The 14385-nt window shown below is 39.0% G+C and overlaps 1 protein-coding gene across 1 annotated transcript in view; it reads left to right on the top strand.

The window, feature by feature from the left end:
- The first annotated feature begins 863 nt into the window (after positions 1 to 863).
- LOC130908369 (matrix metalloproteinase-16-like) overlaps positions 864 to 14385 on the top strand; it is a 148414-nt gene continuing 134892 nt past the window's right edge. Inside the window, exon 1 of the mRNA XM_057823737.1 lies at positions 864 to 1297. Coding sequence (XP_057679720.1) covers positions 1211 to 1297 — 87 coding nt within the window. The 5' untranslated portion in view covers positions 864 to 1210. The remainder of the gene's footprint in view (positions 1298 to 14385) is intronic.

Here is a 14385-nt window from a genome sequence, read left to right as displayed (position 1 = left end):
ATTTTTTCAAGCTTTTTATCTGAGTTTGTTCTACATAATAAAATGTCTGAGTGAGTGCTCGTCCGAGACAGGTGATTCCATACTTTTTGCTCGGGGTTGTAGATAACATTTATTGCTTTAAACTGTTGATGCAGGCTTGCTTGTTTTTTTTTTTTGCGTGATGGATGTGGTCCTCCAGAAAAACAAACAAACAAACAAACAAACAACAAACAAACAAAAAAAAAACAAACAAACAAGCAAACAAAAATACATAACATTGCACTAGTCAGGCCCGCTCAATAAAATTGGACTAGAATTGCCACTGCTAATCCAATCATTTGAATGTGGTGATCTCCTGAGTTTGAATGAGTTGGTTAAATAAAACGAAGCCACTTAATGCCCTCTAGCGGCCGTTAAGACGATCCAAATGAAAGTGGCAAGAATCAAAACAGTACTTCACACACGCAAATACACTTCTGATAAGAAATAAGTTGAACATACATATTTTTAGATTATAGTAGGTTACTCAACATGCATGCATTGTAGATCACGAACAACTCAAAATCTGTTTTCAAAGTTATTACTATTATATTATTGGCATATTACACTTACCATCAGTGGGATAACGCTTGAGTAATAAATAAAGGCGTGATTGTGATAAAGTGCTGGTTTTAGTGAGGTAAATATGCACCTTGTCACAGAAAATACAGCGCAATGCGCGTGACAGCATAAACAAACAACCTCATACGCACGACTGACACGCTTGCTGTCAGCAGGAGTGTTTTGTTTTGTTTTTTGGATGGCGAAACACAATTTGCAGGGGGGGGGGGGGGGGGGGGGCCTCATGTCCGCCGGAGCGGCGCATGCGCACCGGGTGGGAATCGCAATTGAAAACGAGCAGCTATGCCGCGCGAGGCAGAAAAGAGTCTGGAGGCTTGGAACGACAGCCGAGACACCGGAGGACTAACCCGGGGACGGCGGCACCGGGAGGCGGCTGTTAGTCGTTGAGAGCGTTTCGCCCCCCCACTCGGTAACCTCCTCCCGAGAACGCACGCAGTGCGGGCTTGTTGACCGACCTCGGTCCTTCTCCCCCACCTTCCTTTCCCCTATACATCAACAATGTTGCTGCTATAGCCGTCTGAGGATTTATGTCTCCAGCCTCCCGGTTGTTTGTATCGACTGCGAGTCAAACTTGAACCGAGACAATAAGAGACAAGCAGCGGTGCTCACTATGATTTTATTGGGGACGATATGCCTTCAGTTTTTGCTGTGGATTTTATGTGCCGTGAACGGGGAAGAGCAGCCCTTCAGCGTGGAGGTAAGAAGCGGGACATCATCTCATGTCAATAAATAAAGCCGCTTAATAAAGATTTTCACAAGAGCGTCACCATTTCCCTCGTATAGTCCAAATCAGCAACTTTTGTCTGCTTTCCCGTGTATTTGACACAGGCTTCATTGTGTTTGTTTCCACAATGGGCTCTTTGTGCGAAAGATCATCCAGTTTTTCGACTTCTGATCTGAATAAATGACACTTATTGTCGACCTAAAAAGATCTCTCTGTTACCCAGTCCTAAATGATATGATATGTTCCAAGAATAAGTAAATACACTAATTAAATGTAATCAGATTCTGATTATTCACACTACAAATTGATATCAACCTATATCAATTCATGTGAACAGTGGTATTTTTTGTGAAATGAAGTTGTAATTGTCATTTTAGCACAATTGTCATGCCAATTAAAATAATAGCCAAATGATGCTTAATATGGTCTTTGAGCAGCATGGTGATGACATCAGAGCAACACGTTTTGTGTGCTTAGTAAGGGCTGTCATCTTCTATTGATATTTCAAGACTGTTGCTTTCCCTTGTTTCGAATTGGAGCATATTTTCAAACTGATAATTGTTGGGGTCACCTGGTTGGGTTGAAATTCGGCATGGGTTTTATGACAAGTTCCTCCCTTAGTCCGAAACTGCATTTTTGCTTAATTGAAGACGATCCATATTACTGTTGCCTGTCCTATAATTGGCTGGCAACCAGCCCAAGCTCACCTAACTTCCAAAGTTAGTCATCATCCAATACCTGTGTAAAAACAATCATTATAGGAGTGGATAATACGTGTTGGAATGTGAAAAATTCCAATTCAAACTTACAGTCCCCGTTGCTGACTCTCCAAATAGTCAATGGGTGAAGAGAAATACCTTCATTAAGCATTAGACCATGTAAATACGCAGCATAAGTAGTATAGAAAATGAGATTTCCCATAATACTAGACACTTGGTAAGTGCTATTAATCTGTATTCCCTGTACATCATTCCCTTATTGCATCTTTCCAAGCTGCCTATATTACTTATTGATTTGTTTGATATTGTTTACTCTATTTAGATAGGGCTTTATTTGTACTAATGTAATATGAATCGGATAATAAAAGTCCACAATAGGCCTGCACAATATATCATTTGAACATTGCCATCACTATGTGCGCATGCACATTAGTCCCTTCGCAGAATATGCAATTCAAATTTTTTATTTTTTGGAAACCATAAACTTCTGTTTTGCTTCATAAAAGCAGCAAGTGTGCAGAGACATGGCCTCCTGGATCCTTTTTATATACAGCAATCTCCATAATTCACAGATGAACCCACTTAGCCTGCATTAAATGGTATTATATGAATAAAAAGTGGTCATGGTGAGTCAACCGAAGTCTTCCCAAACAGAGCTACAGTGGTACCTCTACATATGAATTTAATTAGTTCCAGGACCTTATTTGCAAGTCGAAATGGTCGTATGTCGAGCGGGATTTTCCCCTAAGAATGCATAATATTTCAATTAGCGTATTTTTTGTACTATATGGCGCACCTAAAAGCCATTTCTCAAAAGCAGACAGTGCGCCTTACATAGGGATCAATATTGGTTCATCATGGCATGACATTCCCTTTAGTGCAGCTCCCTCTAGTGGATAGATAACGCAAACCCAATCACTACTACTACTACTCAAAGACTTCATAATGGTATTGACAGGACACGGGGCGCCGGGCAATTAATAGGGGGCCGATCTCTGTCAAAGCTGACCAAGTGGAAACGCAGACAAAGAGCTTTTTACGTTGAAAATTCTTGTGAATAAATACGTAAATCCCTGAATTCTTTATTGATATGGACGTAAAACAGTGTTGATTCTTGGTTAAAAGCAAACAAAAAAGGGCAGTTAGCATTTGTTTTACGTAAATATTGCGAATTATGACGCCAATGCCGTAGCGGTTAATTTCTCTAATCATTTTTCGTACCATACATGGTAAAAAAAATCTAATAATTACCTTCAATATTCGAACAAATCACTCCTGAGACAATCTTTCCTGTTTGTTTGCGATATAGCTTTCGTACTTTTTCAACCTAAATCCGGCGTTAGATCACTGGGTGCGTGTGTTTAAGAATAACTCCTCTTGATGTGGGCAGGCCCCCTACTTGAAGACGAGGTGCAGTGTATGACCGATGTGACCCGTCAATATCATTACGAAGTCTATGTACTCTACTATTACTACTACTACTACTACACATTATAATGCGGTGTGCCTTATATATGAGAAAAATTTTAAAAGGCCATTCATTGAAGGTGTGCCATATATTGCGTTGCGCCTTATAGTGCGGAAAATACAGTCATTTGTTCCACAGTATTTTGAGGCAATGAAAAGGTAATAAAAGACCATAAAAGCACAAATAATAATAATAATAATACATCAAACTTGTATAGCGCTTTTTTGGACACTCAAAGACGCTTTACATAACATAACACATACAGTAGACAGAATTAAGAGGTGGGCAAAGCTAGTTTGAACAGGTGGGTTTTTAGGAGTGATTTGAAGTTTTGTAATGAGTCCGAGTTCCTGATGGGTTTTGGGAGTGAGTTCCAGAGTGAGGGAGCAGCAGCGGCGAAGGCTCGGTAAATAGTAAGTACTCGCCGCTTTTAAGCGATGAGTGCATGTGTTCGACGTCCCGCCGCGTAGAAGGAATTACAGTAACCCGGTAGTATTCGTTGAGTGACAGTGAGAATCTATTTCATCAGCCTGAGCGTCCATTGCTCGCTTATAACATGGCACCCTCTGTAGGTCAAAACATGTACTAAATATTATAGCGCGGAAAACACTCAGGTGACTTAAAGTCCCCAATTTGACCAAATTTCAAAATTGTCCTATAAGCATGTGTTATACATCATTGGAAAACTTAAAATCTCATTTTTCTAGGGGATGAAAAATTTTGAACAGAAGGGCATTTAAAAAAAAAAAAAAAAATTAAACCCCTAAATCCTAACTCGAGGTGAGAGCAAGAAAGGATAATTAAAGACACCATGATTTTAACGGGATATTATCGCGTACTTACCTCTTTTCGATCCAAAAACTCCGTGTATCATGTCTCACCGAGTTTCAAGACACAGCTGTGAATGGCCACAGCCGGACTTTTTCGGGATTTTATGGGTGAGACACGGTCATCTAAAAAGGGTCACAATGCAGAAATCGCAGATATTAAAAAGTGGTCGAGATGTTCTTTTTCAAATATTTACCCTTTTAAACTTTTTTTTTGTCCAATTTTTCTTTGTTTGGATTGATTATTTATCATGTAAAATTTTGGGGGAAATGCGACAGTAACAAAAAAAAAATACAATTAAGCGATAGTTATGAGATAGATAACAGTGACCTATTTACAGACACAATTTTTTTCACTGTGACATTATTTGTTTAAAATATGTGAATGAGTAATTTTATGAAGTTTTTTTTTTAAAACTATATATTGACATCAATTAATGATTCTAAGCTAAAAATGATAGACATTTCAAATAATAAAAATAATTACTTACCGTCTTTTTATGCTGAATTGAAACAAAAGCGGTTGCGCGGTGTCTGTAAACGGGGGTCTCCAGGGTAAAACGGACAAATTAAAAATAGTTCGGGGGCTCATGCACCATGAAACTGCTATGGCAGCATATAGACATGTTGTTCTTTCAAACACGACAGTTCTTTTGGCTTAAAATGCAGCAGTTTATTTTAATGAGGGGTGCAAGAGCAGAAACCACTTTTTCAGCCTTGTCTGTGTTTACCGCCATAGATTTTTAAATCAATGGCAATATTTTATATGCTTCTGATAACATATTTTAGTAAAAGAGAACAATTATGGCTTATTAGAGCCTACAAGACTTTTAAGTCCGAGGTTCCCTTTAAAAATCTGAAGAAAATGGCGATTTCCTTGCCAATGTTACAATAATAATAATTGTCACCTTAACTTATAAAGACTGGCAAACAGAGTGCAGAGGAGGACCGTCGCGATCGTAGGCATATTAGGTTCACTGACGCGCACACCATGCTCATATTTTTTATCATTTCCATCTTAATTTCAATGGTAAGCATCACCTTCTTCCTTTTTTCACCACCTGCACTAACCTTCTTGGTTATAAATCGTCGTGTTTCAAGCAGTTGTCATGTGTTGGGACAAATGACGAGTCCAATTTTACGTTGGATGTCCAAAGGATCGTATGTCAATGCGATCGTATGTCGAGTTACCACTGCATCGGATATGCATCGGATAATAATAGTCCACAATAGCATTAGTAAGTGTCAACACAAAGGCTAAGAACAATTAAATCTGAGTGTTTTTGGTGTACGGGTTGAACTGCATGGCCACACAGGACAAAAGCCACTTGGTTATTCTGGTGTCAAGTTGTGAACCAGATTAATAGGTTGTAAAAAACCAATGTGCTACACATTCCTCAACATTACCGTTGCCTTTGACATAGTTTAAGTTACTCGGTGCTCAATGTATTGAACCCGTACCATGCTGTTCTCCTGCTTGGAGTGGCTAGTGTTTTTGTTGTTTTTCTGCCACAGAGATCAATCAGTCATGTTTACAAATCAGCTTTGGCCTCCTAACAGGCATGTGCTCACATGGACATCCTGGCGCGTCTACTGACGCTCATTCAAGTAGCGCATCAACACGTCTGCATGATTTGCAAGTTTGGCATGCATGCCAGAGACTTCTCTGCTGAGAGGCAGACATTAGATTTAGTCCAGATGCTGCAGGTTATCCATTTTAAAAACTCACAGACAGATAAAGGAAGGAAGATTCTATCACCATCTGAATGTACTTTTTTTTTTTTTTTAAATCAACACATTTTTCCTGACAACAATGCAGCACATGTAGCTGCATTCTCATAGGATGCTTGTTTATTAGTGACTGAATGGGGTAATTTGCTGATCAGCTTTGGCCAAAGGATTGTTGTGACTGGAAGAAAAGCTGTTTATTTCGCGAATTTAAACTCATTGTCGAAAGAACATGATGTCCGGCTTAGGAATTTGAATGACATCCATGAGCTGAAGACAGTGTTTGTCTGCTCAACGTGACACTGGAATAAATAAAGGACGTCAGAGAAACATTATTGATCTCATTGACTATAACAGGGGTCTTAAATGTCTGGCCCGCGTGCCGGAAGTGGCCCGTCAGGGGGTTCAATCGGGGTTGCACGCTGTTGTTCAATCAATCATACTGTACATACAAAATCACATGGTTTTATTTTGACATCGGCGCCGTAAAACCGTGGATTTCCGATTGCGTGCACTACTGCACTTGGCACACTTTTGTGTCTGAGGTTACAATCTGTGTACACCAGCGTTATTTTTGGCAACCCTTATAAATTTCTTATTAGTCTTTTGGATAATAATACTTATTATTTTTAGTCATATTTTAGTCATTTTAAAATGTGTTTGTCTTCCTCTAGTTTTTGTTGACGAAAACTAGACTAATTTCGTCCAGATTTTATCGACGTTTACGGAAAATGTTTTCATCTTTAAATTTTTTTTTTTTTTTTAATTACTCAAAAAAATAAAAAAAAATATAAAGGTTTCCAACTACAGGTAGTCCCCGGGTTACGACGTAGACCACTTACACGATTTCGACTCAATTTGTCTTCAGTCGTTTTTTTTTTCCTATAAACAGTGCATTTTTGTACCTCACAGAATCTTATTTTTTACTTTACTTTATTAATATGACGTGTTCTGTCCTCACGAAAATGAAAATTTTCAGCTTGACAGCAAACAAAGCAATTATGCTTTTTGAAGATTTTGACTTCCGTCACTTTAGACAATTTCTAAAGCTGCAACACACATATGTACACTTATGTTCAAAACGACACGCATTTTAACAATACAACACGCTTTGACGCTGCATGTTAAGTAGCAAAAGTGCATTCACCAGCGAAGCAGGATGCGCTTAAAGCGGACCGAGACCGACGATTTCTGTACGGACCAGAGTTCGGATGCCCGTTCACATTTACAATACAAACCGGACTATCTGAGGAAAAGAACTCTGGTCCCTTTAAAACAGGCCAAACAGTGCTAATGTGAATGCACCCTAAGATTTTGTTTATCCTGTTATATTATTATTATTATTTTATTTCAATTTTTAATAGAGTGGTACATTTTCATAAGAAGTTAATTTGTTCCAGGACTGTGTTTGTAAGTCAAAATGGTCATATATTGAGCAGGATTTTCCCATAAAAATATATTATAATTTCATTAATTCGTTCCAAAGCCCAAAAACCAACACTACATTCTTAATAAATACTGCTTGTACTATTACCAATGACAATTACACATAGCAAAACAAATAAATTATTAATACAAACAGGAATAATAAAATAATAATAATAATTCCTGTAATAATTTAACGAATTGGGTTCTAATGTGGCGAACGTGTGTTGCGTGCTGTAACTGAACGCACCGCGTCGCTGACATGACAGAGAGAGAGAGAGAGAGGTACGGTTGAGATATTACTTTCTCTCTTAATGTTTTGTTGAGAACACCGTCAACTGCGGCGGACAGTAGGCGTGCTGTGTTGCACGAGTTCTGAAATAAATGATGAAAACCTGATGAAGCTGGTGATTTCCTTGGCAATGTTACCACAATAATAATTGTCACCTTAACTCATAAAGACTGGCTAATGGAGGTTGGAGGAGGATCGTGGATATCGTTAACATTCTACGGCCGTATTGTTGATCCAGTTCACAGATGCGCACCCACGCTCATATTTTTTTTTCATTTCCATCTTCATTTCAATGGTAAACGTCACCTTTTTCCTTGCTTCACCACCTGCACTAACCTTCTTGGAACCTGTGTTGATTTCTCTAACAAGAAAATCTGCCGTGCGTCCGTCTGCGACGCTGAAACGTCGTCGTATTTCGAGCATTTCGTCGGATGTCAAAACAGATGGCGAGTCAAATTTTACGCCGGATGTCAAAAAGATTGTGTGTGGAAGCGATCGTATGTCGAGTTACCACTGTATTCTGCAAGCAATTTATATCAAATACCTACCCAAAATAAATGATTTTGTATACAAAACTCAGTAAATGCTCTTGAGAAGAGATCCCAAATAACGAGTGCTAAATGTGTGTTCTCTCTGTTTAAAATATGAGGTTACAGCGATAGAATGTGAGAAATGTTTGAAGGCTGTATTTGGGACACGTCAGCCAAACGTTGAGGAAGGGCTTTGCCAGTCACTTGTCTCACACTGAAATGCCCCTTTGAGGAGTGTAATGCTACAATCAGAAGGCTTCAAACGGCCATAATAAGGATGACTGATGGTCCTGTGATTCTTTTGGGAAATGCCCAGGGTGGAATTTGGCTCTGTGTCTGCGTGTCTCTACTGACCAGTGTTGTCACTGTGTACATGAAAAAGTAATGTACTGTAGTTTTCGGACTATAAGCAGCTACTTTTTCCCTCATTTTGAATCTTGCGGCTTTTAGTCTAGTGCAGATTATCTGTGAGCAGATGCCGTTTTTGTGAAACATTTGGTGGATGGTGCCATATAGACCCTACTCACGTGACGTCACAGTCACGCCCCCACGCCATGTTGTCCGTATACTCGTCATGTTAATGCATTAGCGCTTCGTAAATTCCTCCTATTATGGCGTGTTTTTCTGACGATAGACGGAGAGACTTGAAGTTTTACCGTATTCCGAGAGACCCAGAGTGGAGAGCGAGATTGACTGCTGCAATTCGACGAGAAAACTGGGCTCCAAACGAATACCACAGATTACGTAGTAGTTATTTTATATCTGGTAAGATGCATTTATTATCTTGATTTAGAGGGTTTTGGGCTGACAACCACAATTAAGATCATTGCTAGGCTAATCGCCGACAACATACACTCAGACATTGTGAATGAACTACCTGAAAATATATAATTACAGTGCCTTGCAAAAGTATTCGGCCTCCTTGAATCTTGCAACATTTCGCCATTTCAGGCTTCAAACATGAAGATATTAAATTTAATTTTTTTGTCAAGAATCAACAACAAGTGGGACACAATTGTGAAGTGGAACGACATTTATTGGATAATTTAAACTTTTTTAAAAAATTAAAAACTGAAAAGTGGGGCGTGCAATATTATTCAGCCCCTTTACTTTCAGTGCAGCAAAATCACTCCAGAAGTTCAGTGAGGATCTCTGAATGATCCAATGTTGTCCTAAATGACCGATGATGATAAATAGAATCCACATGTGTGTAATCAAGTCTCCGTATAAATGCACCTGCTCTGTGATAGTCTCAGGGTTCTGTTTAAAGTGCAGCGAGCATTATGAAAACCAAGGAACACACCAGGCAGGTCCGAGATACTGTTGTGGAGAAGTTTAAAGCCGGATTTGGATACAAAAAGATTTCCCAAGCTTTAAACATCTCAAGGAGCACTGTGCAAGCCATCATATTGAAATGGAAGGAGCATCAGACCACTGCAAATCTACCAAGACCCGGCCGTCCTTCCAAACTTTCTTCTCAAACAAGGAGAAAACTGATCAGAGAGGCAGCCAAGAGGCCCATGATCACTCTGGATGAACTGCAGAGATCTACAGCTGAGGTGGGAGAGTCTGTCCATAGGACAACAATCAGTCGTACACTGCACAAATCTGGCCTTTATGGAAGAGAGGCAAGAAGAAAGCCATTTCTCAAAGATATCCATAAAAAGTCTCGTTTAAAGTTTGCCACAAGCCACCTGGGAGACACACCAAACATGTGGAAGAAGGTGCTCTGGTCAGATGAAACCAAAATTGAACTTTTTGGCCACAATGCAAAACGATATGTTTGGCGTAAAAGCAACACAGCTCATCACCCTGAACACACCATCCCCACTGTCAAACATGGTGGTGGCAGCATCATGGTTTGGGCCTGCTTTTCTTCAGCAGGGACAGGGAAGATGGTTAAAATTGACGGGAAGATGGATGCAGCCAAATACAGGAACATTCTGGAAGAAAACCTGTTGGTATCTGCACAAGACCTGAGACTGGGACGGAGATTTATCTTCCAACAGGACAATGATCCAAAACATAAAGCCAAATCTACAATGGAATGGTTAAAAAATAAACGTATCCAGGTGTTAGAATGGCCAAGTCAAAGTCCAAACCTGAATCCAATCGAGAATCTGTGGAAAGAACTGAAGACTGCTGTTCACAAACACTCTCCATCCAACCTCACTGAGCTCGAGCTGTTTTGCAAGGAAGAATGGGCAAGAATGTCAGTCTCTCGATGTGCAAAACTGATAGAAACATACCCCAAGCGACTTGCAGCTGTAATTGGAGCAAAAGGTGGCGCTACAAAGTATTAACGCAAGGGGGCCGAATAATATTGCACGCCCCACTTTTCAGTTTTTTATTTGTTAAAAAAGTTTAAATTATCCAATAAATTTTATTCCACTTCACGATTGTGTCCCACTTGTTGTTGATTCTTGACAAAAAATTGAAATTTTATATCTTTATGTTTGAAGCCTGAAATGTGGCAAAAGGTTGCAAGGTTCAAGGGGGCCGAATACTTTTGCAAGGCACTGTATAAGGGGATAATAAGACAGTTGTCATACAATTAATTTACAATTTCACTATTGAGGTCAAAAGCCAAAAAATAGATTCAAATAGGGACAATCTGGAGTAGTGCTATCACACTTCATATTTTTTACATATTATATATGTATGTAGTGAGAGTGCTATCGCTAAACCATATAAACATTAAAAGCCCTAGCTCCATTGACAAATGACATGAAATACATTAGACTTGACAGTGGATGTTAGCAAGAACAAAAGATTTTGAATTGAAAATTTCGTAACTCACCTTCCCGAGCACAAGATAGATTCCTGCCGAATTTTCGTGGACGAGGACCTGTTTCACCCAACCAGCAACGAAGTATTTATAAGCCTCCAAGCTCTTAAAGTTTTTCAAACTTTCGTGAGAATAGGCTGATTTTGTGTGGACAAGATAGTTGTAAATATCAGGGTAGCTAGCAGATGTCAGGCAAAGACGGCGAAGACAGTGGGTCGAAAAACATCGATTTAGGCATCAAATATGGATCTGGCGAATGGATAAACTGAAGCTTTTCCACATAACGCCTTTTATGCAACACATCCAATGAGTTTACAGCGTCAGATAACACCGGGGCTTCCATGAATTGCTCTATAACTTGCACGACTAACTGAAAACAATGAGAATAAGTCTAAAAAATACGGACAATATGGCGGCCGGATACAGCGACACGTCATTTTGTGACGTAGGTGAGTAGGGTCTATAGTCAGGTGCGCTTAATAGTTCAAAAATTACGGTAATTACTGATTTCGCCTCGAAAAAATAATTTAGTTACTCTACTGATTACTTTATTATCAAAGTAACTAAGGCTAGGTTCATACTGCAGGTCTTAATGCACATTTTTTGTCATATTTGTTTTTTTGGTGTGCTCTTTCAGACTGCCTCTGTCCATTGAGCCCATTCTTGTATTACGCATGAGCACTAATTCGCAGTTCAACACGCTCTGAGTAAACTGACCTGCATGCGCAGAAGCATCAAAACAAATAACTACTACACACTGTGCGTAAGCCTTATGTGTGTGTGTCAGTTTGCCCCGACTCGGCCACGTACTGTAAGTAATATTGAAATATTGCTCATGTGGCGTACACTAAGAAACCAAGCATTATCAGGTTTATCCTTTTCTTCATTGTATTTTTTATGACAGTGTTCAAGCCAGCCTCCTGCGAAGTAAAAGCCGAGTTCAAGCTAGGCGCTAACGCAAATGAACAGCTACATTGCTGCCGTCTTTCATGCTGCTCTCGCTCTATGCTGATGTATTTGCTGCATGAATTCTGATTTGCGAGACTTGACAGTTCAGACCACCGCAACATTCTGGAAAAATGCCTGGATCATATTTAAACCACATAGGAAAGTGACCCAGATCGGATATGAAATGGTCCACTTACGTACATTCGACTTGTCACGTTCAGACCGTGAAGTTAATGCCTCACTCGAGTCGGAAAAACACGAAAAAATCAGATTCGTGCATTAAGACCTGCGGTCTGAACCTAGCCTAAGTTACTTTAAAAGTAATATAGGGGTTTCTTTTTAACATTTTTTTTCTTTCTTTGCTGCCTCTACATAAGAATGACAACAGAAAAATGTCATCGCATGTAAATGATTTTCCGATATTTCAATTAAATTGGACGATCATAATTTTTCACATAAGGCTTAATCTTCGAGTTAGCGGGGGTTTATTAGTGAATGGAGTTGATTTCAACCTTCAGTGACTTGCACTAGCTTAGCCACTCCGGAGCACTCAAACTAACAAATAACTGCCGAACTGCATGGAATTTGTTGAAATCAACTCGACCGACTAATTAAACCCCCGCTAACTCGAGGATTAAGCCTAATGTAAAAAATTTTGAACTCCGGATTAGGGTTAACAGCATATCAGTGCCAGAGTAACTTGTCACTTACTTATTCCCCCCCCCCCCCCCCCCCCCCTTCTGTCATTTTTTGCATGCTATCCTCATTAAAATATGAAAACCTATAAATGTTTGGGTGGTTTTAGTTAAAGCGGACACTGTTTTTTCATTTGTGTGATTTTGACAAAGATTAGATCACATTTGATGGTGATTTTATGCAAAAATGTGAAAAATTCCAAAAGGCCAGATACCTTTTCATACCACGGTACCTCACATCATGGCAGGTATTCATGGCTGAATAGGAGGGTAGTCCCTCTAAATAATAATAATATGGTTTGATGTGGAAGCGTTGAGCTGAACTTGCTAAATAATTGCTGGTCTGTTTTTAGATAGAGTGACTGTTCTGCTTGGCTGACATCCTAGATTTGATTTCCTTTGTTCTCCAACATTATTCTTCCATTCTTAACTTTTAATTTGGATTTGTGGCAATGGTACAGCCAGTTACTGATTGATGGAATAGTAAATAATCATTGCTACACATCTCTATAGATCTGCTCTTTCATACATGCTCCTCATGCTTTTTTTCAGTTATCAAAACCTGTCCTTGACTCAAAGTTATTAAATTGGTACGGTCACACAAAATCCTTTCTTTTATCCCCTTGGGAATTAAAGGCCGTGCTTTTAATCCAAATAGATTTTCAAGAAAAAAAATGATCATTTTACTTTGGAATATCTCTACAAGGACACACTAAGGTTTTCAAGAATTTGATATTTGGGATGAATACCTGACCATAAATTCCTCATGATTCAATGGCTGGGAAAATAATGCTTTCCTCAATTGTTATTTCAAAAAAATTTATATTTCAAAAATTCAATGTGACAGTCCCTATCTGGGCAATCTGAACATCAGTAGAGATCAGAGTAATGATGCCCAGAGGAAGAAGCAGCAAAAGCAAAGGCAGGATTTAACTACCGTAATTTTCAGACTATAAGCCACTACTTTTTTCCTGCATTATTTGCTTATTTCTTGATTTTATTTGTGTTAATAGGTAACAATTTATTTGACAGAGGTATCATAAAATCATCATAACTTTGACATGGCACTACCATGGGCATTACTAAATTCTTATGACAGGCGTCATTAAGTGTCATATGGAAAATTATGTCACTACCTCCATTTATGTCCTGCTCGGATCTTTTACATCCATTCAGAAGTGAGATAAATTGCATGATAACACTAAATGACATCTGTTATAAGCATTTATTCATGCTCATGACGGTGTCATGTCATAATTAGTCTTTAAAAAGTCTTTTGGCGCCAGTCTCAAAAGTCTTACCACGTAGCATAACTAACAATTAATGAAACAACTGAAAGAATAAGTGAAGGAATAATTAGCACAGAACATGAATTTTGGTTGTTATTTACATCTGTAGCGCTGCAATGCATGCTAGGGGGCATGTTGGAAAACAACAGCGTTTGCAGCAGGTGGCAGCAGAGGTTGGCTGTCTCCCCCAAGGGAGAAATGATGGCAAAATGAAGCTTCTTGAAGCAATGAAGCTTTGCAGCCAATTGGTTCAAAGCTTCATGGTGGTTCATTTGGTCTTATGACTGTCTTATGATGCCGCTGTCAAATAAATATAAATAAATTATATAGTGTTACCGGTTGATATCTTTTG

This window comes from Corythoichthys intestinalis, chromosome 20, assembly GCF_030265065.1.
Source record: "Corythoichthys intestinalis isolate RoL2023-P3 chromosome 20, ASM3026506v1, whole genome shotgun sequence".
NCBI lineage: Eukaryota > Metazoa > Chordata > Actinopteri > Syngnathiformes > Syngnathidae > Corythoichthys > Corythoichthys intestinalis.
Note: the sequence above shows the minus strand (reverse complement) of the source record. Positions and strands in the feature narration are given on the sequence as shown.